A 27,695-nucleotide genomic window follows, 5' to 3' on the forward strand; every position below is an offset into this window, starting at 1 on the left:
ATCATCCTAGGAATCGAAATATCGGTTACTTAATACAAGCTTTTCTTTTACTAGTTGTTTTAAAACTGTACTGCAAGCTTTACAATATCAGGAAGGCAAATGACAGGTAGTTAGCTGTGTTAGCCTGAAGTCAGGCAGAAGGCACCCCAGAGACTAACAGGTTCAGAGAGACATAAGCTTTTGTAGGTGACATCCTACTTCATCAGATGCTATGAAACTACTCACAGTAGGCAGGTGGCTGCCTATTGATAATGATCTTTGGTGTAGGTCTTATTAGAGCACACTCCAAGCACCATAGAGGAGTAATTCCACTAAAGTTAATGAGATTACATCAACAAATGCTAGCTTGTGTGAGCATAAATCAGGTCCCAAGGTGCTCTAGATAGACTGAGATTTATAGATGTTTTATATAACATCTAGCACCTGGCTTGCAAATTGAATAATATTATTTGTGTGTTGTTCTTTAAATAATTATACCAAACAAGTAATTTAAGATAATTAGTGGCATAAAAATCAATACCAATACATCAATTATCAGTTTAGGTACCTCAAATGAATACATTTAAAGAAAAATTGGGAAAACAGCACTGTAATACCTGAAGGGTGGTTATATGGAGGATAGAAAGAGACTATTCTCTGTGGAAAAAGCACACAAGACATTCCAAAAAAGCAGCATGCAGTAGTTTGCTAAAAGTAACACCAATTTAGTACCAGCACAACAAGAACCACCTCTTTATAAGATTCATCAAGGTACAATTGGAATAAAAACAGGAAAGAAAAGACTGCAGCTAAAGAAACAACAAAAATAACATTGCATAAACAAGACCTTGATCAGATTACAGAGGTGGGTCATTTACATCAAGTTGTTTTCTATATTAGCATTACAGAGATTTTAGGCTTTATGAAACAATCTTCTCACTGATTGCAGAGCTTTGGCCTTGACAATCTGCAGCTACAGAAACATGTAACTTTTTGTAATAACTAAAAATCTAAATCACTTTCTTATTCTAATCAGACCTTGATAAGTCTCATAAAGAGCTGGTGGAAACAGATGGGCTGGAGGAATTAACAAATTCGGATAGCTGTTTTCCACTAAGGTAACAGTGTGGACTCAATTCTGTGGACTCGCTGCACATAAAATATCCACACACAAAATAGAGAAAATGCGCAGTGAAGTTGTTTTATGAGTTTTATGGTCATTCGTTGATAGCTGCTTTACTCACAAGTTATGAAGAAGCCACAAGTGAATTATGTAGATCATATCCAAAGAAGTATTAATAAAACCTTTATTAGCCTTTGTTAAACAAGGTGTACCCCTATATAAGCCATATGTTGCAAAAGTTTAGGACCTGTTAAGAATTTTAAACAGCTTTAGGGAGTTTAAAGTTTCATCTGTAAAATCTTACGATTCCCAAGTTCACTCCTAAAGTAGTTTTATTATGGAAGTCAAGAGGCAGGGTTATGCATTTAAGCTACCACGATTCTCTCAAAGTGGCCAAAGTGATAAGAAACTTGGCTGAAGCGTTGTAAAACACTGCCAAAAAATTACTGAGGATGTTTTTACACATGAAAAAAAGAATCACACTTAAAAATAAACAAAACAAGCCTAGCAATTTTGAGCACTTGAAGAGCTCAATATCAGGTGGTATCCCCCCATTGGGAATATGTCTTTTCCAAAGAAATAAAAATCTTATGAGTTTACAGAGTTTTATCGGATTCAGTATGCCACAATTTGTAAGTGGCATAGGACTAAAAATTGCCCATAGAAAATATTTGTCAAGCAGGCTGATTTGAAAAACAGTGCCTGTTTAACCATGTTGCCAAGGTGAAATGTTTAAGTCCCCAGAGACAGATTAGTAGGCAGACTAGCTGAAATGGTCGCGGGCATGTATGTGCTGTTTTGGACAGAGTTCTGCAATTTAGCAAATCCAATATTCTCCATGTAGGATATATGGTGACAGACTGGAAAATTTATCTGTGGAACCTATGAATTCTAGCTAACAGTATGAAATAGTCCCCATGAAAAGTTCAGCAAAACTAGCTGCTTCAGTGTCTACCCACTCAGGGGGGGCAGGTTTGGGTCACGTTCTTGCCAATATAAGGGATGATGCTTAACAGGCAGCTATCAAGACAGGAACTCAGGACAATAGATTACAGCCACGCTGCAGGTAAATCAATTTTACTACATTCGTCTGTAGCGGGTAGGATGGTGAAGCAATAGGACAAGTTTAAAAAAAGGTCGTGCTAGGGAAGACAAAGGTATTCTGTTACCCAAAGCTACGTGTTGTATAAGTGCTTGGGCTGGCTTCTATATTGGGGTAGGGGACCTAATGGAGCTGCAGGACCCACCATCAGAAAATGACTAAATCATAAGCTACCTACTTGTTGCCATATAGATTGACACCCCAGCACTTCCCACAGAAGCATGAGCCAGATAGAAAATAGGGGTGCATTGTATTTAGAAAACTTGCTAATCCACAAACTCCTACTTTTTCACTAAAAGGAATGAGGTATATAGAAGCAGTATGGAAAAACCTACCTGTATCTGTGTTTGCTTACAACTAACACGTGTGTCCTATGCACTTAAGAGCTGTAAACAAGAAGCTCACATCTTTGGCGAGACTCGGCAAGGGTGTGTTACAGATAAGAGAATCTGAGGAGCCAGGGCTTCATCCCAGGGAAGTGAATTTGGTCTGTAGATTCTAACCCTCAAGAAAGTGTTATTAGACAGAAGGCCTGTACTCAAGAAATGTTCAGTTCAGAGACTCCAAAACTGAAGGACAGTGCTTGCTCTCTCACCAGGCTGCAGTGGCTTATAATACACAAAATTCAGTGGCTGAATTCTCTGCTACTGTTGACCATCAAGTGCAGCATAGTTAATGTACGATAATCTGTATTTTCAGAAATATCCAGCATGTTTAATACATTAGGCCACTGCCCTCCGATATAGTCCAACAGATGCACCCGAGGCCAGAACTGGCTCTACAAAGATCAAAATCTGAACAGGTAAAAACCACCTGAGTAAACAGGATGATTTATTGTACCTTTAAACATAAGACAAATCAGCCAAGTGTGAGAAAAGAAAATCTGTACAAGCAGGAAACTATTTTGAACTACTGTATTCCCTTTGCACTCAAAATGCTCAACCTGAGCAAACACTAAGGAGTTCACACATGAAATAGCAGCATGCAAGGGTTGGGAGGGTGGCAGGGGGGACCTGTGAAATTTAACAGAGTAAGACAGCTTTGAGACACAAAAAAACTCATCCAGATTTTTTACTTATGTTTACTGGATAAAAAACTGTGATCTTGTACTAGAGTTTTTCAGAAAAGTATGCAAGTACTGTAGGTGCAAACCCTCCCCCACCCCCAGCAACTATATGTACAGTGCTTGTAAAATTTCAACAGGTGGCAATTCACAGCAAGGAATCTGTAGTGTCCAATTTTTAAAAAGCAGTCATATTGAGGCTGATTCCAGCTTAACTATACTGGACAAGATCCTCTTATCTCAATGACATTCCTGAAAAAATACAAGATGCCCAAGAATGTGATACACGAAAAATCACCTAAACTAGCCAGCGTGAAATGCTGGTGGAATAGATGTGACAGTCTTTTATACCCCTAAAACAGACCTACCTTTAGACTACAGGATTATCCCTTCACTGGGGACTGTCATCCATGTCCTCAGGATTTACTTAAGCACTTTAACTTCAAAACATTTTCCTGACAAAGAGCCAGAGACCATGGAAGATCACTTTGCTTCCATCACTGGTTAAGCCATTAGGAAAAACTGCTTAGGGTATGGGGGGAAAAAAATAGTACAAACCCATTCTTGGCCAAGTTACTAAGATGAGAGAGTCCTTCAGTTAAATCTCCTCCTTTCCGTCAATCAGAAAGAGGAATTATCCAGGTCGCTCTCAAACCTGGGCGAGTGCTCCAACTTTGGGGCTAATTAGGAAAGGGTGAGGTGAGAAGGGGGTGGGGACACCTCTTCCCCTGGCTGTTTTGTGCAATGACTGATACAGTAGACATCTCTGAGAAAACCTACTGTATTCTGCTCCAGAGCTGAAATAAAAAGGTTTATTCCCAGTTTTGGAATCCAAATAGTTAAGTGTCAGTTAGGTGTCTAGCTGCTCAGCACTCAAGACTCAAACCTAAAGCAGAAATATAGGCACTCAGGGGCTTTTAAGAGCTTCCAGCATTAGGCAGGAACTGAACAGGGATTGATGATCTAAATTTTGGGAGATAAACATCTAAAATATTTTAGTTAGCTATCCTTAAAAGCATATACCTGCATCTTTAGATGCCAAAAATATTAAAATCTAGCAGTGATAGTATGCAGTGGGGAGCTGGCCAGAACCCAAATAGTTATAGAAGCAACCTGGCAAGGTTTCTTGAGTCAGACTGCCAAAGAAAAATATAGCAATAATACTGAAAGATTCAGTCTACAAATGAAGTTCCATGGAGGCAAGAGCCTAGACAGGCACAACATGTAACATGGGTACTGTATTGTGCTGGAGAACTGCAGTTTCTATGCTCCCTTCTATGCGTTTTATCAGGCTTGTCCAACATGCGGCCCACCAAACCATTTTATCTGGCCTGCGCCACCGCCACCACAGAGCATAGAGCCACCGCCGTGGAGCATGGAGCCGCCGCCATGGAATGCGGGGCAGCACTGTGGAGCGCAGGGCCGCTGCTGCCGCAGAACGCAGAGCCAGCGGTGGCGCGGAGCATGGGGCCGTGGCGAGGTGGGTAGGGCCGGCCCATGGGCCCCAGCCAGCAGCGAGGGGAGGGGAGCTGCTTACCCTCATGGGGCCCAGGGAAGCAGCCCCGCGCAGGAGGCCAAGCAGCAGCTGCTGGCACCACCGACCCGCACCTGCCTTCTCACCGGCCTGCTTCAAGCCAGCCCCGCTGCCCTGCCCTGCCCCACAGCAAGGTGGCACCTGCTCCCCCGGCCATTCTCCCTCCTGGGCACTGCGGCTCTCTGGGCCCAGCCGCCCACACGCGAGGCCCTGAGGGGGCTGCTTCTCACGTGCTGCTGGGGACAGGAGGAGCCTGGCCATGTCTTCACTGGCCAACAGAAGCAGCGGAGGAGCCGTGTGCCGCCCGGGATGGGACAAGCCTGCACCGGTCAGTCCCAAGTGGCACACAGCTCCACCACTGCTTCTGCTGGCTGGTGCAGACCTGGCTGGCCTCCTCCCATCCCCAGCAGCGCAAGGGAAGCCGACTTCAGCTGCATGCTGCTTTTCCTGGCCAGTGCTGACCCGGTTCTGCCTAGGCGGGTCCTGCAGCACTATGTCAACCCAGGCATGGCACCGGCAAGCTGGGCGGGCCCCAAGTTAACCCTGGCCTGACCCCATGGCTTCTCCAGCACCAGATCAACCCGGTTGTAGGCGAGCAGCTCCTGCAGCACCATGTCGACCCAGGCATGCATGCCATGTCAACCAGCACCATGTCAACTCCTGCAACTTCACTGGTGTCAAAGGTCACGTGACATCACTTCCCGATATGATATCATTTACTGTGACGTCTTTGAATATGGCTTACCAGCCCACTGGGTGATAAAAAGTTCGTGATCCAACCCCACATTCAAAAAGTTTGGACACCCCTGCGCTATATGAAGTAAAATGTCTTCTTTTGGCCTCCATAAGGCATAATAAGTCTGCAGATATATAGTACATTTCTTCCCAACTTGAGAGCAGTTATCTTTTTAACAACCAGAGTCAATAGTATTTGACAAAGTAGAACCTTTTTGGTACAAGGTAGAGGTGCAAATTCTTGTATTTGCCTTATAATAAACAAAGTATAAGAAATGTTCCCTTGTGTTTGAAAGTGATATATGTAAACGAGCATTTTTATAGACTCAGTGCAACTGCATGCCCATTAAAACTGTGTACACACATTCTCCATTCTTTCCATGAACAGATACTGGCCAAGATCCACACGGTGTTCAGATAACAGAGACTGACAGTATAAAAACAGGAATAAAGTTTTCATCCGTACCTCCTCAAGGAACAGTGGAAAGCAGATAAATAAAATGAGGAAGAAGACACTCCAGAGACTTGTCCTACATCATTTAGAAAGTCAACAGCAGTTGGCATCATATGCTGAGTAGACACTCAGCAGAGTTCCAGGGGATGCTACTAACATTAGTTATTTTCCTAGGTCATAGAGCTACAATCCTCAAGCACATGAACAAAAAGAAAAGGTGGTGGCAATTTCTTGCAAGAAATAGATCTTTAATTTATTACAAAAAGACAGAATGGGATACAATAATTAGACTGAATAGACAAATATAGTGAAGTGAGGTACCAATCATTAAATGAGTACTATTTAAGTCAAGAGGGGTAAGGGAACCTTACCTTCAAAGTGGTGGATCTCCAACACTTGAAGTCTTCAAATCAATACTAATTTTATTTATTTATTTATTTTAAGAGACATACTACAGGTCAAACAGCAGTTATGGAACTGATGTGGAAACAAGAAAATAAAGAACCCTCAGGCCTATGTAACAGCCATGTTATACAGAAAGTCAGATGATCATACTTGCTTCTTCTGTCCTAAAATGTTTAGGAGATGATCAGCAGTCAACTCTAGGCTAGGATAATGGCAGGCTGGTGGAAAGGAAACTGGAAATGGAGCCCTGTGAAGGGCTCACCTGAGTAGGCCTGAAGCTAAAAGGCCAAGCTGAAAGTGGCCAAGGATAAAAAAAAAAAAAAGAGAGAAGTCGAACACAATTAATTTCAGTAACACACTGGAATTCTTACCACTGAAACTTAGCTGAAGAGACAAGGCCCTACAACTTCATTCCCCCCTAATCAGAGCAAAGATCTAATTTCTCATCCTGATTTGCTAATCAGTATGTTTGCATGACATCCAGAGATCGGATTCAGGCTGCCTCCAATCTTCTCCCATTAATGCCTTCAGGCTAAATTGTTTGAAAAGTTCCAAGTGATGGCTGTAAGTAAATGAAAAGAAGGGTAAGTTCCCATGGGTTATGAATTTCAGGTGACTGTCTTAATATAAAGAATAAAATTGGTTGAATGCAATCTAGTCAGGATATACTAATGGTTTAATCTTTATTTTTCTTACTCCGGGACAGTGACAAGCAAGTGTTCCATGCCTTTCTATGTTAGACTTTTGAGAACAAGGTCTACAAATAAATAATACTAGAAAAGTTAAAAATTCTGCAGATCTGGCACTGAAAATATGGCAAAATTCAGTAGAGCATAAGCTTATTATTTTGGTGAAGAAATTTTTGTTTTGAGGAATTAGTCTAAGAAAATCACAAATGTATAATCAGGAGTCTTCTACAGTAGTGTGCTTTTACTACACACAATAATAATTGTTATAGGGGTAACCTTAACCTACTTCATTCTCATTGTCCGATATGCCCCCCCAAATGAAGTCCAGGTAGCGTAAAGTTCCTGTTATTTGCTCCAATGACAGATGTCAGTTTCTTTAATGTTATAACCTATCGAGTCATTCAGTTGATGCTTTTTTTTTTTTTTTTTAATACTAGAATCAATTCCAAGACAGGAAACACTAGGTAGAGACCTGGCTGTGTAAGCCCTAAACACTGTAGGGGACAAACAAAAAGGTGATCCATTGGAAATTCAGCTAATAAAATCATTAACAGCTGGCATTTCAAGGGGTGTTTAGTTAGGGAAAAGTGGAACAACAGCTTGAGGAAGGTAATACAACAGACACCAAGTGGTGGTTCATTTCCTCACTTTATATGAATGTAGGGGACAGCAACAAGAATCAAAGTAGTGACTTGTTACAGCTTATCTGCCACAGAGTTCTAAATATTATATAGAACTCTATACAGTGCTTGAGGCTCAGCAACAGAATTAAAGCACCAGTGGTAGTCTTAGCTTTTTTAAAGAACAATTAACTCCTTTATGCAAAAATCTCCTAGACTGTTAGGATACACTGTGATACAGATGAGGTAATTTTCTACTTACAAATCTGGTTTCTGTCCTTCCTGTATTTCATGCTGAGGCACTGGATAAAGTGCTTCATATGTTCTCTTATCTTCAGAGCCATGAATTGCAAATGCATTAAATTTGTCTGTGCTTGGTGGAAAATAACTCCAAGGAAGATGAGCTCTGCCTTCCCATTTGGTCTCTGTTCTGCACACTTCAAATGTTAAAGCAAGTTCTTGCTACATTAAGAAAAAAGCAAAAAGATGCAGATAGTCCATCATATCTTACAAGCAATCATGAAACAACTAGCTGTCTAAAAAGATAGTCTTTCATAGTTTATGGAAAGTATTTTATCACTCACTTTCCATACTCTTCTTCTGCCAGAAAGCAAGAGTACCAAATGCTGTCCATGGCTAGTAAAAATAAAACAATGTTATTAAAGTAATATAGATTAAATATAGTCATATTTGCATCTATAAATATGAACATACAAATATTACAGAGCTGAAACAGCTCTTGCTACACTTATGCTGCCCTCTCCTTCATATCTATCACTGTGACTTCTAGGACTGTAGCTACAATAGCACTAAAAATATCAGCTATTAAAAAAAAAGAAGAAAAAAAAAAGAAAGAAAGCATTGTACTTACGGACACAGTTCAACTTCCAGGTACTGCTTAGTTCTCTCACACAAGAAAAATGCTTCTACAACTTGAAAAATACATGCACCATCAGTACAAAAATAGTGGTTACCTACTTCTTTCTACCCCTTAAACCTTATTTCTCACTAAAGTATTTTATTTTGTTTTCATACAGTAGTTTGACCTACAGGTTACAGAACTGTACTACATTGTGAATACACCATCAGGAGGTTCCAAACCTGAGCACTGTGCTGGCCAGAAAGTCATTTTAGAATGCCAGTGCCTTTTTTACAACAACTATACTTCAGAGCTTTCGACAAATAAGAAGATTGGTTTAATTGTATTGCATCACATCCAGTGGTTCTCAAGCTGTAGTCTCTATAAAAATTGTGCCTCTGCTAACTAACGTTAGGTATCAATGGGAAAGGAGCAGTACTAGCATAGACACATTTTATCAAATGATACCTGCTGCGAGAGCAACTGACTAGGACCCAAGTGATGATAGTCAACTGCACTCTAAAAAAAAAAAAAACAAACAAAAAACACTACAACCCACTTAAGTTGAAAGTGCATGGTGCTTCAAATTCCCACGCTGATGACTTGAACATGAAAGATGAGACCAAAAATAATAATAATTAAAAGAGAGTTAAGGGGAAAAAAGAAAACAAGAGCATTCACAAAGAACAATGTACACATAAAAATCAGCTGCTAAGTTTTGCTATCGCAGTGATCCTCAAAGAAGAGCAAAGCCAGGTGATGAAGCATTTGAGTTGAAGTTGCTTTCCCCAAAAACAACCTTCTGGACAGATGACCAATGTATTTGGAGGTAGGCTACCCTTACTGAATGACCCTTCACTTGATCAAATGTAAGGTATATCATTATCATCATCAAAGATTCTCATGGTTCGAATACATAGCCACTTTCAGCAAAGAATTCTAAAATGTGAATACTGACTTAATTTACTGCCGTATCAGCCATAGTCAAAGCACAGCATTTATAGTATACTACAAATTGGCTCATTACAAGTACTTTTCCAGAGCAGGAAATAGATTATTAATTCCAGTTATAGAATGGACGAAATATAATTTACAATTAATTTCTTTAAATTAGTTTGACTGTATTTTGCACAACTCCACTTTTTGGACTTTTGTAACAGACTGCATGTTAACTTTTTTGTGGAGTACTAACATGTGTACTCCTCTCACCACAGCTGAAGATGGAGCACTGACGGGAGTATATCAGATTTTAGATTATTTAAAACACCTGGAACAAGAAATACCATATTTAGTTGAATAGAAAGGGGACCCTGATTATAACAGGACTGCTCAATAATTGATGAAACATGTATAAATGTTAATTTTCCAGGTATAGAATCTGATCATTGTAAATTTGCCTTGAATCTGTCCCCCTCAGTGCTACAGCAGGGAAAATAAATACGGGAGGGTTAGGTAGCCCCTTTGCTTTCTGCTTCCCCTCAACTTTTTACCCTGGCAGACCCTTCCCCCTCTCCTTACTGTCAAACCCTGTCTCCCTGAGCCCATGGAAGTGATAAGCCAATTTAAACACAGTGATCTGCTAATTAAACATGGCTGTAGCAATTTGCATATAGTTTACACTTGGGTCATCCAGACTGAATGTTACAGTTCCAAAAAGTTGCAATTTTTAGCACAGGTACTCCATAATCATATTTCTGAGCAGCACCTTGGCACCTACTTATATGTAGTGGAAGGATCTCAGCTACACGCCTATTTTATGGAAATGGACGATTTGTCCCCAGCTTATTTGGTCTTCGGGCTAAGGGCAAGCGAAACTCGGGGGCATCCAGACTCAAAGACCTCCAGGCTTGGGGCCTGCATGTAGGATGCCTGCCATAGATTTGGAAGTATATGAAACCCTAGCCTAGACAGTCTGGGACGGAGGATACTTGCCAGTGGTAGTGCCACATGGACTTGAACGACTCTGTTCTTTCTGCTCAGTCAGTGGAATTTGGAGCTAATTTGGCCTGAGACGCGAAATAAAAAAAACAAGCAAACAAATAAACAAACAAAACTATGCACGTTATTAGTCCAATATCATGCATTGGAGAGGTGGGGGGGGGGACTTCATTTTGTATTCAAGTAAATATGGTACTCTTCTGTCTAAATTTTGATATAATTTTGCATTATACACATGAGCAAAATTTACCTTTGTTTGTAAACTATGTTTACATTACAATTTTGCTTGGCTGTATAAGTCTATGGTGTTTATTGTTTCTGAAATAGACTTCAGCCAAGACAAGATTGGAAATTACCTATCTAAATGATCAAAATTTGCTAACCGGTGGTTTAAATTGCTGCAGTCCCATTTTTTGAAAACAACAACAGGACAAGTATTTCTGTAGCTCTAACAACTGTCACTCAGTTTCTTCATTTCTAAATATGTTTATACTATTCCTCGTAAACCCATTATCAAGAAGAGACATAAAAACTATGATCCTTATTTCAAGATCTTGTGACAATATCCTTCTAAGCTTTAACAAAAATAAAGCATTTTAAAACAGACAAAACTGCATTCTGAATGCTCAACGGGGCATTAACATAATTATACTAATGACTATACTACTTGCCTCATATATTCATATCATTCAGTTAGATAATTATTCACTTTTTTCCCCAAACCAGTATGCATTATAGCACATACTACAAGAATACAGCCACAATGTTTTATAAGAAAGAGCAATTCACTAACTATAAACATGCAAATGTTGAATTTGTAAGAACTTTCAAAATGCAAGGTGTAGTTTTAAATAAGCAATCACAATCATTATTTTTTCATGAGTCCTCAGGATAGTAGTGGCAGAAAGTGCGTTTAATATATCATCTTACAGACTTTGTTGCCTCTAAAGGGAAACTGTTCTGATGAAAGACACTGAATTGTAACTAATAGATTTCATATATCTGTCAGTTCATGCTAGACTAGACTGGTGAAACAGCTTGTCATGGGATTTAAAACAAAAACTAGATGCATCAACTGTACAGCATCTATACTGTTAAATAAATTAAATATATTGCTTTAGTATTACACAAGATTTATGTTTCCAATAAAATATTTCCTCTTACCTTCATAGTTCCACAGTCCATTGAAAGGCTTTCCTGGCTCACCGAGTGGTGCTGGAGGATCATTAAAGAAGGAAGCACTTATTTCCATCAACAATCCTCCATCACTCAATTTCAGCCTGATATGTACTGGCTCATGGCTCACAGGTAAACTGTCCCAGGTGTGTTCAATTTTAAATTCCATCTAAAGATTTTCATGCAATAAATTGGCAATGTGGGTACAATCAACAACACATCAACAACACAAGTCTTTTTCAGCTGTAACAAAAAAAAAAAAAAAAAAAGTTGTTTTAAGTATGATGCACCAAGGCACTCAAAAGAGAAAAAATGATCCTGCAGGAAAGGGAGTATCACTCAGGGTGTCTTTAAAAAGAAGATTGTATTATTCAGCTGAATTCACCAGGCAGGACAGAGGCAACGTTATAGACTTAGGACTGTGTGATGTAATCCTGATCCTCCCCCGCTATGCGACACTGGTCAGGCCACAGTTGGAATACTGTGTCCAGTTCTGGGTGCCTCACTTTCGGAGGGATGTGGACATGGAGAGGGTCCAGAGGATGGCCACCCGCATGATCAGGAGTCAGCAGGGCAGGCCCTACGAGGGGAGGTTAAGGGACCTGAACCTGTTCAGCCTCCACAAGAGAAGGCTGAGGGGGGATCTGGCAGCCGTTTACAAACTAGTCAGAGGGGACCAGCAGGCATTGGGGGAGTCCCTGTTCCCCTGAGCACTACCAGGAGTGACAAGAAATAACAGTCACAAGCTGGCAGACGGTAGATTCAGGCTAGATATCAGGAGGCGCTACTTCACTGTCAGGGCGGCTAGGATCTGGAACCAACTTCCAAGAGAAGTGGTGCTGGCTCCTGCCCTGGGGGTCTTTAAGAGGAGGCTGGATGAACACCTTGCCAGGGTTGTTTGACCCCAGTACTCTTTCCTGCCATGGCAGGGGGTCGGACTTGATGATCTGCTCAGGTCCTTTCCGACCCTACCAACTATGAAACTATGATCCCCTCTGCTTAGCCTAAACAATCAGGCTTCATGTGGAGCAAGACAGAAAGATTTAAGAGGAGGTGGGAATGAGCGTCTCTCTTAAAAAAAAAAATCCAAAATTGTCTGACAAATATATCCAAATCTGAATTTTTTTCACAATTAAAGTGAAATGCCTCTATCTATCTCAGTTGAACAAAATGTTTTATTGATATATTTACAGTTTTAAAGCAATTTATAAGCCTACTGGTTCCTCAAACAGTATAATAAAATAAATTATAAAGACCTATATATGTTGCTGTTTGATTTTGTTTTTTTTATCATGGGAAATCAGAACTCCCCCTGCCCCCTTTACTCACCAGGACAAGGGTCCAGCTGCAAATGTCTCCTCTCCTCCCCTCCACTTTGTGGCACTGAGCAGCCCTGATATGCTGATGCCCCTCACTCCCAAGTCACAGACCCCCCCCCCCCCCGCCCCCACCCTGTCAGTGAACCTCACTCCAGACCCACAGCCCCTGCTTACCCACTACTCATTCCCTCCTAGCAGCAGCTTCCCCCCTGCACCAGGACCCAGGTCTAACTGCAGGTCCCCCCTGCTGCTTTGTGGCAGCATGCCAGCGCCCTACCCGTGCCCATGCTGTTGCCCCTCACTCTCAAGCCACAATCCCCACACCTGTGCCAGTGCCCCTCACTCCTGACCCGCAGCCTCTGCCCACCCCCAACTTGCTCCCTCCTGGCAGCAACACCCCCCCTGCACATGGACACTGGTCCAGCTGCAGCTGTCCCCCCTGCTGCTTTGTGGCTCTGAGCAGTGCTAACCCCTGCTTTCTGCTCCCTGCACCTGTTGGCAGCAATAAGAGCCAAGTTCAAGTTTGGGGGCAGAAGGGGAGTGTCCCAAATAATTTTAGCTTCAGCTCAGGCACCCACCCAGAAGCTAGAGACAACTAGATTTAAACTGGGGTATCCTGAATGAACAAACGTTTCCCTTGCAAGCAACGTACCAAACAAAAGCCAGTTTTATTACAGGACAAAGGGGAAAGAAACACAAAGTACAGCACAAAGCAGTGGGTCTCAACCTGTTTCCTACCAGTACCCATTTGCAGAGATTCATGGCCTGTCCCGACCCACAACCCCCAGCCCTGTTGGTGTGCAACCCATAGTCCCTGGCCCGGCCTGCCCCTCCACCCCGGGGCCATGCTAGTGTCCCTCGCCCTCAACCCGCAGGCCCCTGTCCCCCACCCCAGCCCTGCTGGAGGAGCCCCCAGCTATCCCTGTCCCACTCGGGCCACAGTGCAGTGGCTCCAGCTCACGTGGGTGGCAGCAGAGCAAATCCAGCCCTGGCACGGGCTGGAGGAAGGAGGAAGGGAGGCCTGTGGCAGTCCCTGCCCTGGGCTGGGGCTGCCATGCTGCAGCAGGTAGCCTGGTCACAGCCCCTTCCATCTGCCAAGTAGCATCCCCCGGCTGCCCAGCCCCTGTGAGCACCCAGTGCAGCCTCACAGCTCTCCCCAGCCCCTTCCCCCGCTGGAAGGGGCAGGCACCTTCCCACAACCACTGCCGTGCCGTAGTCTTGGCACTTTCCCAGGATCAGTGTTTCGCAACCCATGGCTCACAACTCTCTGAAATCTTCTTGCGACCCACTTTTGGGTGTCAACCCATGGGTTGAGAAACGCTGGCTTAAAGCACTTCCAAACTGTAAGGCTTAAGTTCTGCAGTCCAGCCCCGTCAGGCTGTCTGCACTCCTCAGCCCTCCGAGCCCACTCACTTATTCTCAGACCCCCTGCTCCTGGGGCCTACTGGGATCTTCCCCTCCTCTACAGTCTTGTCAACATCCCACCAGATGTTGCCAGGAGTTGCAGCATTCCAGCCACAATTTTCATCTTTCAGATGTTGGTGCTGAGCACTAAAAGGAACCCCAATTTTGTTGAAACTTCTTTCCACATCAGCTGAATTTACAGTCAGTTGGAGGAGAACCACTGCATATTTTGCCAGGTTGGGAATGCGATCTTCAACAGCCATCCAGAACTGAATAGGATCCTCAACATCTCCAAACTTCTCTTTGACAATCTCTAAATATACTGGCCATTCCATGTTGCATTCATTGGACAGCTTTAATTCCAGTTTCAGTTTCATAATCTGTATAAACAGCACCAATTTGTTTAGGATCCAGTGCACAAACAGCATGGAGAAAAATCAACTGCTGGCTGTTTACTTTTTATGTTGTACTATCTCAGTTTATGAGCAGAGCTTTGAATAGCTGCAAACCCTTTCGCATTATCAGTTGATGATGCAAGATGCTCCAGCCATGAAATTAAATGCAGGACACTGTTGTACACTTGGTGTTTTGGGGATTGTAAAGTGTCTAGTGTATCTACAGGAGTGCTTTTGGGACTGTAAAATGTCACCAGGCATCTACAGTTCTCTGCAACATACTTCAGGTCAGTGTGCAGGTCCTTCTACCGCTAACAGACTGGCTAGTTCCTGCAAAACAGATGTATCCTTTTGTTCTATTTATTCATTCTCCACAAACACACGATTGAGCAGGCAGTACTGTGTATGGTACTTTTAACAACTGAATCATGTATTCCACCTGGTCACAACTGGTGCAGGTAGAAGTGTTGGCAAATCAACACTCTGTTCCTTCAGGTATCTCAAGAACCGTACACGACTAGCTGGAGCTTTCGCTAAAAGTGACTTCAAAGCAACAAAGCGATCCGCTTGCTTGAAGGTATCTCGCCAACTATTTCCTGCCAGAGCAACGATATGTGCATAGCAACAAACATGTACAGAGTTTGACCACAGATTGCAAGGCAAGTTGTTCCAAGCCTTCACCATGTAGCTTGCACTGTCTGTTACAAATACTAATATTTGCTCAAGTGGGATGCTGAATTCCACCATACAAGAAATCCAAGTTTCCAAAATGGTGGCATGATTAATCATCCCCAGGCACCCTGTCTTTAACAGTGGTGCAGGAGGAATGTTAGCATGCCTAGGAGGATGTACCTTGAGCAACTGAAATAAAACGTTGAAAACTGCTGTATTTTGAGAGCCAGCTGTTTTGTTGGTGATTACAGCAATGAAGTTTCCTTCAAAGTCATTAAGAAAGTACTGTTTTTTCTCTTCAAAAAAAGAGCTGGTAGGTGGGAATGCAATTGGTCCGACTTGGGAATGGCACTGCCTCCCTTAACGTACTTGCTGAAAAAAATCCCTGACAACAATTAAGTTCATTTTAGTCACAGGAAAGTCTGCTTTAAAACACATACGAACAAAATCCAAAGTGACGGTGGCATGGTGGTCTTTGGCAACTGTAGAGCACTGGAATGCTGCAACCACAGCACGTTCTTTATTGTTGTTGATGGCTCTGTTTTAGCGTCTTCTCTTCATCTCTTTTCATTCCGTTTATGCTTAGCACCTTCCATGTGTTCTATAATTGTCTGCTTTCCAACGTGATCTACAGCCTTACTGCATGCAGCGCAGAACAGCAAAGTACCATCAGCATGAAATGTATCCTTGCCAAACTGAGCGACCTGCTCTTTAAAGGTGACTTTTGCACTCTTCAGCATCTTTTCTACACTTGAATGCAAGGTCTGGAGGCTGAAGTAAAATTTGATGCATCAAAACACGAGCCCCTGTATGTAGGGACTGACTCAATTCACAACTGCATTTTTTCCACAGAAAGCATGAAATCAAATGTTTTCTGTGAAAAAAAAGCAAGCAAGCCCCGCAATGTTGTTGGGGTTGGGGAAAAAGGGACTTCCTTGTCCCAAGCAGAAAGGGTGGAAAGCCTTCCCACCCAAAAGCAAACCTGACTTGAACCTTTGAACACAGGAGTGGGGGCCTGGTGGCAACACAGGACTGCCAGGCTGCATGGTGTCAGCTAGCACTACCTGTGGGGCTTGTCCCAGTGCAGCCCCTGCAAGATCCCAGGCAGAGGACATGCTCCCCTGCAGAGAAAGGCAACACCCCCCACCTGTACCAATCTCACCAAAGGAAAATTTATTCCTGACCCCAGTGCAGCACTGGTCTGACCCTGAGCCAGAGAAGCAAGACCCTATAGCCAGGATCCTCTGGGGCTGAGACTCAGCAGGAGCACTGGCACATCCTTGACTGATAGCTGACCAACATCTTCTTGAACACCTCCAGTGTTGCAAAGTTCACAGCTTCCCTGGGTGCCTGTTCCACTGCCCCCTGCTCTAACTGGGAGTTGGTAACAGCAGCCTCTCGGATGCTGCTGGCTTTCTCCCTTGACCCTTGGGGAGAAAGAAAAATAAAAGCAGTAATAACAGCCTCCTGGACACTGCCAACTTTCTTCCCCAGCTTTTGGGGGAGAAAGAAAATAAATAAATAAAAATCAAAGCAGCAGCTTCCCACCATGTGCTTCTTCCCCGGCCCTTGGGGGAGAAAGAATAAAAAACAGCAGTGTCCCAGCCTAGCCTAGCTGCAGCAATGGTGGAATGGAGCCCAAGGCTGTCCCTGCAAAATTAAGTCCCAGGCTCTACAAATTAAGCCTGTCCCTACTGATCATCCAGCTTAGGAGCCCCGAGATGGGCAACTGGGTCTTGGAGGGCTGCTGCTACCATGCGTTTCCCCCAACCAATCCCCAGTGGCCCAAACCGCCCACCCCTGCCCTCCCCCTGCCAGCACTCCCTACAAGCCCACTCCAGGCTTGGCAGTGTCACCACCCATCCTCCTGCCCTACCAACTCTCCTCGTATCCCCCATGATGCGCTCCTTCCCTGACACCCTCGCTTCCAGTGCCAGAGTGCCCCCATGCCTGCGCCTCCTCCACCCTACTACCCTCTCCTACATGTGGCCAAAATAACGATATGCTTTATGCCCCTGGCCTGAGCAGGGCTGCTGCTGGAGCAACTCCCACTTCTGCACCCCTCCACCCCTTATACTTGAATCCAAGACAAGGGACCTCCCCTAGCACCCAACCCCATGTTAAATGGGTGAAAAAACCCTCATCTTTCATCAAGTAAATATGGCAATACGCACAGCAACATGAACTTAAGGTACTGCATTCCAATACATTCTTATTTAAGGTGTGCTGTACAGTATATAATACTAAAGATTAGCTGACAATAAGAATGAAAAAAATCTTAACTGACAGGTCAATGACTGAATAAAATTAGGGAAGGGGGTCCTAGTTATTTTAAAACAAGCAACTGAACAAACAGCTTTCTGTAACAGAAGGGGAGTTGCTCTATGATAATTTATGAACACTCTAGGATACTAAACCAGTCATATGAATTTACTGGTTTCATTTAAGAGCAGATAGCAAGGAAAACTGCTCAAAGTAAGCCACCCCTCAACAACTACTTGAAGGTTATTGCAGGACAGCAGAGTCAAAAGCTTCAAGGAATCTGATTTAATCTAGCAAAACTGGGATTTTTGTCAGACAACACCAAAGCCCAGAAACTGACTAAAACAAAGCAATTAGGATGGAATAAAAATAGGAGAAGTGGTTGTTAAGAAGCTGCTCTGAAGGAGAGTCTGATAACCAGTATACACTGGGTAGCTGAAGAAATTAGTCTCTCTTTTGTTGTCATGATGGGACAATTAGACCGTTTTAAAAACCTTCTCTAAGTGTTTACTGTGTAATTAAAATGATACAATAGGCTGGTTAGTATGTCCTCTAGGGCCGTGTGATGCTTCGGTCCCTGATTCGATTCGGCAGAGATTCGGCCCAATTTGGTGGCCGAATCTGAATTGAATCAGAGGACCCTTTAACTTCCCCAAATCAAATCAGACCCTTCAAATCAATTTGGAGAGATTCGGACACAGACAGAGCTTTAAATGTTTTTTCTACGTACCTCTAGGTAGCAAACGGATCGCGAGTGCTGCAATGCTGAGATCCATCGAGTGTCCCACAGAAGTGCAGGGGGCTCCCCAGCGCGCTCGGCGGCAGACCGGGAAGTGGACCAGAACTACTTCCGGTCCACTTCCGGGTTTGCCACCAAGCACGTGGAGGGGCCCCCCCCGCAGTCCTGCGGGTCGCTCCATCCGCATCACAGCATTCATAAGCCATGCTGGTACCTCAAGGTATGTAGAAAAAATTTTTAAAGCTGTGTCTGTGTCCAAATCACTGATTCTCCAAATCAGCATCGACTCTTCAGATTTGAATTCAGCTGAATCGAATCAGGTATAGTGATCTGAATCAACTAATTCAATCACTGTCCCCGATTTGAGTCGAATCCGAATCGAATAAGGCCAGCTTTGCACACTCCTAACGTTCTCGTAAGAAAAAATGGGAGGAATTCACCAAGGAGTCATGGATGATGCGCAGGGTGCTGTGGCCCAAAGCCCAATTAAAAGTGGGAAAACTACAGAATTTCTGGAAAGGTAAGGGTATGAGGCCGATTACCCAAAGGCAGTATGTAAAAAGGGGGAGGAGAAAGCTGCTAAGTCTGCAGTAGTGACACTTTCCATCTTCTCTCACATGCTGATAAATATCTAAAAATTCCAAAGCTTCAGACACTTGTGCCGAATACAACTTTCAGCAGGAGGAAGACTAAATCTTTGCTGACTACAGGTGAACACACCTGTCCTGTGACTGAGTAACACCTGCTCAGCTGCAACACTCCAGCATGTATTATGCTAAACATACAGCTGTCATGATGTTCGTGCCTACAGAGCAGTTTCTTTAGGGAAGCCTTATATCTACTATTATGCAGCTTCTATGTTATGTTTAAATTAAACTTTGAGAAACATCCACAGCATCATCTCCTTAACTTTTAATAACTTTTTGTTTATTTGACTTGCTGTTTTATCCAAGCAAGACTCCAATCATGCCAGACCTTCAAACAGCCAGGTACCATTCAAGAATGCAAATGAGAGAGAATTGCCTCCACTATACTTCTTTATGGAAAACAGCAAGCTTTCCCCGACATGGAAAGGTGTTGACTCCTACAGATCTAAGTTGCTTTAGATAGACACTATTCTCACAGCATGAATGCAAAAGCAAACTTTATTAAAATTCTCCAATTATGAATATTGCTACTAAATAAAGAACACCACACTACACATATCTAGATCAGTGTTTCTCAACCAGGGCCCCAGGAGATCCTTTGAAGGGTGCTGCAGGAAGTGATGAGATAAGCAAGTACGGGCAGCTCAAACTCTCCCTGTCTGTCTGGACCCTCTGCAAGCAAGCAGTTTTTGAAGTGGGATGCTGCTCAATTCACAAAAAAGGTATGGAGGGGGGCCTCAAATCTGAAAAGGTTGAGAACCACGGATCTAGATATACTTTAAATGATTAGGGCCCTAACAAATTCACAGCAGAAGTGGGTTGCACTGCAGCTCCTTTAATCTTGCATGCTCCCCCACGTGCCCTGCCCTTGCCACTGACTGGTGGACGGGGCCCCACTTGCAGCTCACTCCTGATTGGCAGGGAAGCAAAAACCACAGTTTTATATGTGGCACTGTTTTTGCCTCCAGTCAGCAGCAAGCAGTGGCCCCCACTGGGCCCCAGTGGTAGCAGGCAAAAATGGCACCATATTTAAAACCGCAGTTTTCACTTTCCTGCCGATCAGAAGCAAGCTGCAAGGGGCATCCCTCCACCAATTCGTGGTGCGGGGGGGGGGGCGCACAAGGGGGAACCTGCAAGATTAAAGGAGCCCCAGCACAGCCCACTTTTGCCATGAATTCAGGCCCTTTAATAATCCAAGCAAAAATAAGTAGCCTCACAACTTAGAATCTATACACATTAAAATCCTAAGACTTTACACAAGTGGCCAGCCTGTTAGGGAGAGCTTATTCAAATTCAGGGACTAGATTCTATGAGGGGTTGGATCTTAATTATGTCTACAGATGGAAACATCAGCAAAGGATGCCAGAAGGATACAACTTTGCACTGAACAATTTTTATCCCCGCTTCAAACAAAGGTTTAAAATACTTGACAGAAACTTCAACAAATATGGTCATAAAGACAACGTGCATGTGATCTTGTCAGTAGAGTTAAAACATAGACCTGAACACTTAATCAAGATCTGATGCCCTAATAATGGAATAGTCTTCTCAAGAAGTTTCTCTTACCTATAACTCAATTTATTTTCCCCGAAGGAAGTTGTGTAATAATAAAGAGATCACCGAATGAAGTCGATCAGCTATACTGGTACGTGGCCCAACAAAGCTGATCCATTTCACTGGGTGAAACAAGTCACCTGCTGTCTCACCCATTGATCCTGAAGAAAAATGAGCCACACGTTCCCTGCTTGAAGAGGCATGACCAGATTCTCCTGGATGCATCTCTAAGCAGGTGAACCTGGAGTTCCCCACTTGCAGAGGAGCATCTGGAGATTTCCTGGGGCATGTCTTTAGGCAGGGAAAGCTTAGGTTACCCATTTGCAGAGACCCACCCTGGGGAATCCCCGAGGCATGTCTCTAAGTGCAGAAACCTGGAGTTCCCCACTAGCAGAGAACAGGCCCCAGAGATTCCCTGGGGGCATGTTCCCTGCAAGTGTGAAACCCCATCTCTCCTTGCTTACAAAGGTGCACCCCGGAGACGGAGTGGCACATCTCTAAGAAGGAAAAGCTATGCAGGCACTCCTGGGGCTTGAAGGACCTAGTCGTGCACAGGAATTCCCAAGGCACAATGGATCAGACTCCTCAAGCCTCAGGAGCACCTGCTTGGCTGGCGGCTCATGCTCTCCCACCATAAGGCTAACAAACCACCTTTCATCAAGGTCCACAAACTTGGGCATAGACGTCTAACTGCTTTCCCTTTAGACTGCCATAAAAACTGTTAGGGTGGTACAAAGGCAAGGTCTAGCATACCCTTAGCCTCACTTCTGAGAATATGGCCTAAGTTAAGCCAGAGGCCTATTAAAACTACTAGAATGCAAACTAAAAATTATTCTAACTTAAAGTAACAGCCTACAAAGGAGAAAGAGAGCACAGCACCATCCCTCTTATTTGTCCCCAAGAGGGAACAAATACAGCAGGGACAGAAAGTCTGACAGACCCTTGCATACGATGTTTAGGGTGAATAAGATGCAGAATATTCCTTATACACCCACATCAAGGCACATCACTGCCTTGCCAAAATTCAGGAAGTTTCAAAGTTTCAACAAATGGGAGAAAAACTATTTCTGCTTGTGTGCAAAACACTGGGCCTTATAACCTCTGGAAAATGCAGCCACTAGAGGGCAATGTACTCACAAACATCAGAAAGGAAGGTACAGAAACTTGTGGCAGCAACAGTCATCCTTTAGAGGGCAATAAGATTACATACTTCAAAATGGATACAAAAAATCACATCTGAGAGAGAGGCAGCAAGTATATAACTGAGTAAGAAGAGGATCATACAATTAGTATATTAATTAAACAGGTCTGAGTTATTCTGCTCCATGTTACACAGTGCAGTACTGCCACAAGTCATTCTAAGTATTCTATTAAAATTCCTCTATGTGAACAATGATCTAATTTTAATAAAGGAGAGTGGAAGAGAATAAACTCCTTAACAAATCTTAAACATGGGTGTTCTGTATGTGAATGAAGTATGTTACTGAATAAAGAGAGAAACAAGAGGGGGAAAGAAACTGAAGTGGAAGTGATACATCATTTCACCTATGCAGAACTACAAAATGATTATATGCAGATAACCATCCACAAGAACAGTTCAATGCAAGTTAGAGATGCAAATCATACACATTAGTATTAAGGTATTGATCCCAAAACCCCTTGAGCAATAAGCAGCACAAATGGGGAGGGGGGAAGAGGGGTGCACTGGTTCTGTCAAAGGAGACTAAAGTGAAGCAACTATGAAGGTATGTATCAACTGAAGAGAAAGATCATATGCACCTTTCATGTAATTCTCCACAAGAAGCAAGTCACTCAATCTCATTGTGTTCCCTACTCCAAAGAATCCAGGGTTAAATAAAAATTAAAGGGGGGGGTGGGGGGGAAGAGAGAGGCAGGCACATAATGATTAAGCAAATAAGATACCAAGCTCCCCTTCTGCATTAGACAAGAACAATTCAGTAATTCACTTATGTGGATCAGGTTCTTATGAGGTTTCCAGTGTGTGGGGCATCTTTTTTTTTTTTTTACTGCCTCTACTTGCACAACACATTGCCTCACTGTTCAAAAATCTAGCCCTGTGCAAGTGTGCGTGTACACACCCACGCTGATTTACAAGATATAAAACTAAAAGCATTCATGTGACAAAATAAAAAGTAATTAAGCAGACAAGGTTCCTTGGGTGAATTTGGTATCTTTTATTAGACCAACTCAAATGGTTGGAGAATAGTTATTAAGCAAGCTTTCGGGTTCAAAAACCCTTCGTCAGGCTAAGGACACACCAAATGCTGAAGCTTCCTTAGCCTGATGAACCCGAAAGCTTGCTTAATAACTATTCTCCAACCATTTGAGTTGGTCTAATAAAAGATATCAAATTCACCCAAGGAACCTTGTCTGCATATGTCCTTAGACCAACACGGCTACAACCCAAACCCCTGCTAAAAAGTAATTATATATTTATTACGTGTGTATATTTAAACGAACTGTAAATATATTTAAAATGATATATTTATAATAATATATAAATATCTATGTAACAAATTGTAAATATATTTATAATAAATATCTAATGTACATAATACATGTATATAGATTATTCTCACCTTTTGGAAACTAGTTACAATTCCTGTTGCTAACAGGACACATGCCACACGCTGCTTGCCTGTGGAAAGCTGTCTCAGAAGAGCGTAAGCTGAGTTACAAGAACACAAGTTCTAGAAATGACAAGAGAAACATACGGCTTATTAAGTCATTCACTATTACAATATGGAATAAAAGTGATGACACCCAAAAGAAGCTCCACGTGCAGTCACCGAAAAGATGGGAGCTGGTACAAGGACTGGGCAAACCACAAGGGGCTCCATCCCGGTTTCATCTGCAAGCACGACGACAGGCACAAAGCTAAGTTCAAACCCATCTCGCTGAGCAGAATGGAGCGGAGACAGTGCTGGGTACAGGAGCGCCCAGCTCTGCCCATCGCTTCGTGCCGTATTCACAACTCGGGTCTAGATGTGAAGCTCCAGACTGGCGGTTCTCGGCCTTTTCAGCCTCCAGGACCCCTTCTTCCGTCAGCCCCGAACTTCCCCTGGTTTTTTTTTTACAACAGGAACGGAACAAAGTGAGTTTCCCCATGACGAAGATAGGAGAAAGCCCACGCTGGGGGCAAAGGCACCACAGAGTCTTATGTGCAGCCTCTGGGCTTGGCGAGCAAATGAGCCCTGCGCACCTAAAGGTGCTAACACCTCCAGAGCCTGCCAGAGGGGCTTGAGGCACCCCGGGGTGTTGTGGTAGCCCCGCTGAGAAGGCAGACAGCAGATGTGCCGGGGCAGAGACCTGCTAGGGGACAAACGACCCGACTCAAAACGAGGGCGCTGGTGACAGGGCAGGGAGCGCCCACCTGAGCACACCTTGGCGGGAACCTCCGCGCCGCACGGCCTGCAACGCCCTCCCTGCCCTCCCCCGGGAGATAACACAGAAGGAGGCTGCCCTCAGCTTTCGGGCCCCGACCCACGCCCCCGCCGTCCCGCCAGAGCTCACTCAGCAATGTGGGGAGGGGATTTTCCATCCCCACAACGACGCACCCGACTTCCAGAAGCCGCCGGCCCTGCAACCAGGCAGAGAAACGGGTGGTCGAACCCCCTACGCATGCGCGGCGGCTTCTCCTAGAACAGCCCCGCCAGTCCCTGCCTTCCCCCGCCCGTCGCCAAAGAGGGGGCAGGGCTTCTGGGTCACGGGACGCCCCCGCGTCCCGCGTGGCTGAGTGGTTGCTAAAGCCGTTGGTGGCGTTGTCGCGGGCGGTGAGTGCGGGAGGGATTCCGCGCTCCGGGATCGGGCCGGGGGGAGGGGGGAAAGTGTTGTGTTGCGCCCCTGCCCCTGCCGCGCGCTCTGAAGAGACACGCCGCTTGCCAGAGGCCGGGCCGGGAAGGGAGGCTCCGCTTCCGAGCCTCGCACCGAGGCCTCCCGGTCAGCCTCTTCCTGGCCGCCGCCCAATAGCCTTATATACCTGAAGTGGCTGAGGTCGGTTCCTTATTCCCGGTTCCTCTTTCAAAGCTAATCCCTACCCAATAAAAGCACGTTATTCCTGATTTTTTTTTAATTAAATTTTCCACGTTCCAAGCCAAATCCAGCCAAAGCAAAATCCAAATCCAAGTCAGTCCATAAGTGGTCCTGCTACCGGCAAACATCCTCCACCCCCACCAGGGGCTTCAGATGTTTCCAAAACCTTTGGCGAGCATCCTACTTGCTGGCCCAAGCCCCGGCGGCTTGGGGTTCAGATGCCCCCAAGTTTTGCTTGCTCTCAGCCATAAGGCTACAGAAGCAAGCTAGGGAGGAGTCTCCCCTTTCCATAAAACAGGCATAAAGCCAAAACCTTCCCACTCCAGCAGCTAAGCAGGAGATTTACTATACATTACCTTGGCAGGTACTATCCCGGTGCCAGGAGAGCAGTCTTCCCTGGGAGCGACTAGGAGGACTGCCTCAGTGGTCATGGTGTTTTCCTTGCCAGGCAGGCATATGATCTGAGCCCACAAGAGGCTGAGATTACACATGCTAGAGAAAGAATTTCATTAGAGATGCATAAATAAGGACTGGGGAATAAGGACCCAACGTCAGCCTCGCAGGCAGCCTTACAGACCTGAAGTTTTCTCAGTATTTGCCGAGCGATTGACTTCCAAGTGCATTGCAGAATTTCAACAAAACCTGCTGCCCCTTAGAAATGATGCTGATGTTAATTGGCAGTAAGGAAGATTACTAGAAGAGATGATGATACTAGCCTCGCAAAGACAAAGTGCATGCACTGTAAAAATTATCTCTGTAATAGATACATAAATACAGCAGAGCCCTGTACTCAAAGGTGGGTTCACTGGCCTTTGTGAAGATGGGACCAGGGAAGAGACTGTGGCCGGGAGGATCCTGCAGCTGCTTCCCAGTCCTTTCATGTTTCACTGGGCAGTGTCCACTGGCTCCTTGGGCTGGTTGGAGGCCCCATGGGTGCTGTCCAGCACACTCTGGTCTATGTGCCCCTGGGTGCACTTGTTCTGAACCTGTGATCATCACTCCCATGCCTGTTTTGTATTTTCTTTGTCCCATGACTTTAGGTGATACATACCCAATAGCTCTGTGGGTGCGAGGCCCATGTTCCCGATATGCATCAAATAAGCCTGGTCAACCTCCTTCTGGCTCTGGCCAGGCTGGCCACCTACAAGACCAGGAAGGAGGCTCTGGCTGGGTGGGACCTGGGTGAGCTGCCTTCCTCTGGCTTGTCTGCTTGTGTTTCCGGGCAGAGTTTTGCTGCTCGGCATCCGCAGGCTCCCTTGACTCATACAGGGGGCAGTGGACACTGGCCAGCATACTTTGATTGGTGTCCTTTTCTGGATCCCTTGTTTCAAACCTGTAACCCTCACTCCATTTCCTGGTTTCTTTTTTTATTTATCCCAAGCAATCAGTTGTTCCATTCTCAGTGGCATTCTTTTTTTTTCTTTTCTTTTTTTTTTTTTTTTTGGGGGGGGGGGGGGGGGGGGGGGCTTATGGTTGTCTGTGATAGGCCTAAACCAACATTTCTGAATGTATCAGATAGGCCCAGATTAGGCCCCACGTGTCCCATCCAATGCACAGGGCCACGCTCTCTAGAGAGAGCAAGAATTATTTCCTCACAGAGTTGGACTTCTCAGCTGCCCGCTTCTCAGTGCTATGGCTGGGTCACTGCTTCCACTTACTGCCTGCTCTTGCCCTCCATCCTGGGAGCAAGCTCTGAAGACAGGCTTGACTTGGAAGCCCTGCTTCCCTCTCTAATGCTTCTTCTGAAGGTTCAAAATAAGCCCTCCCTTTCTTTTTATTTTTCTTTCCATTGTTTTGCCTTACCTTTCTCTTATCAGGCCAACAAGGGGCTTTAACTGTGTGTTGAGGGCACAGTTAGACTGCAACAGCATGAGAAGGTGAAGAAGTGCCACTGCACAGTACAGAACCCAGAGGGTTTTTACTCAAGTGGCTTTGCCCCCAGCTTAATTTGAAGAGTGAGAATTGGTATCATTGCTCTGATTTTTACGGTATTTATTTGTGGCAGCTGCCAGAGTCGAATGGAGGCCACAGACGCTCAGGCCTCTCCAAACAAATCCATTCCTTGGAATCCTGCTACACCTTCAAATTAAAGTTAGATAGAAACTGGCTGTAGAGCAGTTATATGTTTTCAAGCACTGGCTTGATAGCTGGTTGGCTCTCTTTATAGCAGTCCAGTCATTTTTATCATGTGATAATTACTTTGCATGTGTGACCAATCTATATGTATTGTGCAATTCACCAGTAAATTGTGTAATATACATGTGTAATAGATGTAATATACATGGCCAAAGGTGCCCCCTACCCTGCCTTCCACCTAACTTCAGACTAACAGTCTCTCTCTAGCACACAATGTCAGCCCCATTTTATTCTCATTCCCAGTGAGCAGCTGTGAATTCTAATTGAATCAAGCAGCACAACACATGAATCAGGGTTGCAGAGGTAAGGACAAGCTTCAAAGCTGTATATGAGTGACACTAGCCAGTAACTTGTTCAGCTCCTTATTGCAATGCAGTGACAGCAGTGGGAAATGGAGGGGGCGAGTCTAGTTTTCCTATAGTTGCCTGCTGCTTTTCAAGCCACCTCAAGCACCAGGGCAGTTGTTTGTTGCATGTCAGCAACTATGCAAATGAGCGCTCAAGCTCTCATATTCTCCTTGAAATTATTTCCCAATACAATTGGTGAATTCCTTCTATTCATAAATGCAGATCACACTGAGCATTTTTTAGCTTTCCATGTATAATTCACAAACCCTCATCTTCACAAAAGCTAATGAACCCAGTCCTGTGAACACAGGGCTCTACTATATTTATATATCCATTATAGGGATATTTTTTACAATGCATGCATTTTGTCTTTGCAAAGCTAGTATTGTGATCTCTTCTAGTAATCTGCCTTACTACAAAGTAACATCAGCATCATTAAGGGGTAGCAAGTTTTGTTGAAATTCTGAAATGCACCTAGTAAAATATTGAT

The 27,695-nt window shown here is 44.2% G+C and overlaps 2 protein-coding genes across 4 annotated transcripts in view; one reads left to right on the forward strand and one right to left on the reverse strand.

Annotated features, from left to right (window-relative positions):
• Nucleotides 1-6,217: 6,217 nt before the first annotated feature.
• Nucleotides 6,218-24,349, reverse strand: LOC102565101 (UPF0462 protein C4orf33). 3 transcript variants are annotated; one of them, XM_019494363.2, is made up of 7 exons: nucleotides 24,248-24,349; nucleotides 23,270-23,380; nucleotides 11,666-11,846; nucleotides 8,576-8,636; nucleotides 8,289-8,340; nucleotides 7,967-8,166; nucleotides 6,218-6,957 (listed from the first exon to the last, which is right to left on the reverse strand). In XM_019494363.2, exons 1-7 carry the CDS (start codon nucleotides 24,311-24,313, stop codon nucleotides 6,852-6,854), a joined length of 777 nt encoding a protein of 258 aa, XP_019349908.1. In that variant the 5' UTR covers nucleotides 24,314-24,349; the 3' UTR covers nucleotides 6,218-6,851. The 3 variants fall into 3 exon arrangements, with proteins under 3 accessions (XP_019349908.1, XP_019349918.1, XP_019349915.1); XM_019494373.2 differs by having other exon boundaries at nucleotides 11,666-11,920; nucleotides 24,204-24,312; XM_019494370.2 differs by lacking the exon at nucleotides 24,248-24,349 and adding an exon at nucleotides 23,480-23,751.
• Nucleotides 24,350-24,354: 5 nt separating this feature from the next.
• Nucleotides 24,355-27,695, forward strand: part of SCLT1 (sodium channel and clathrin linker 1) — an 84,381-nt gene continuing 81,040 nt past the window's right edge. The window contains exon 1 of the mRNA XM_006258436.4: nucleotides 24,355-24,463. The gene's annotated coding sequence lies outside the window, so the exon portion shown is untranslated. The remainder of the gene's footprint in view (nucleotides 24,464-27,695) is intronic.

This window comes from Alligator mississippiensis, chromosome 2 (assembly GCF_030867095.1).
Source record: "Alligator mississippiensis isolate rAllMis1 chromosome 2, rAllMis1, whole genome shotgun sequence".
NCBI lineage: Eukaryota > Metazoa > Chordata > Crocodylia > Alligatoridae > Alligator > Alligator mississippiensis.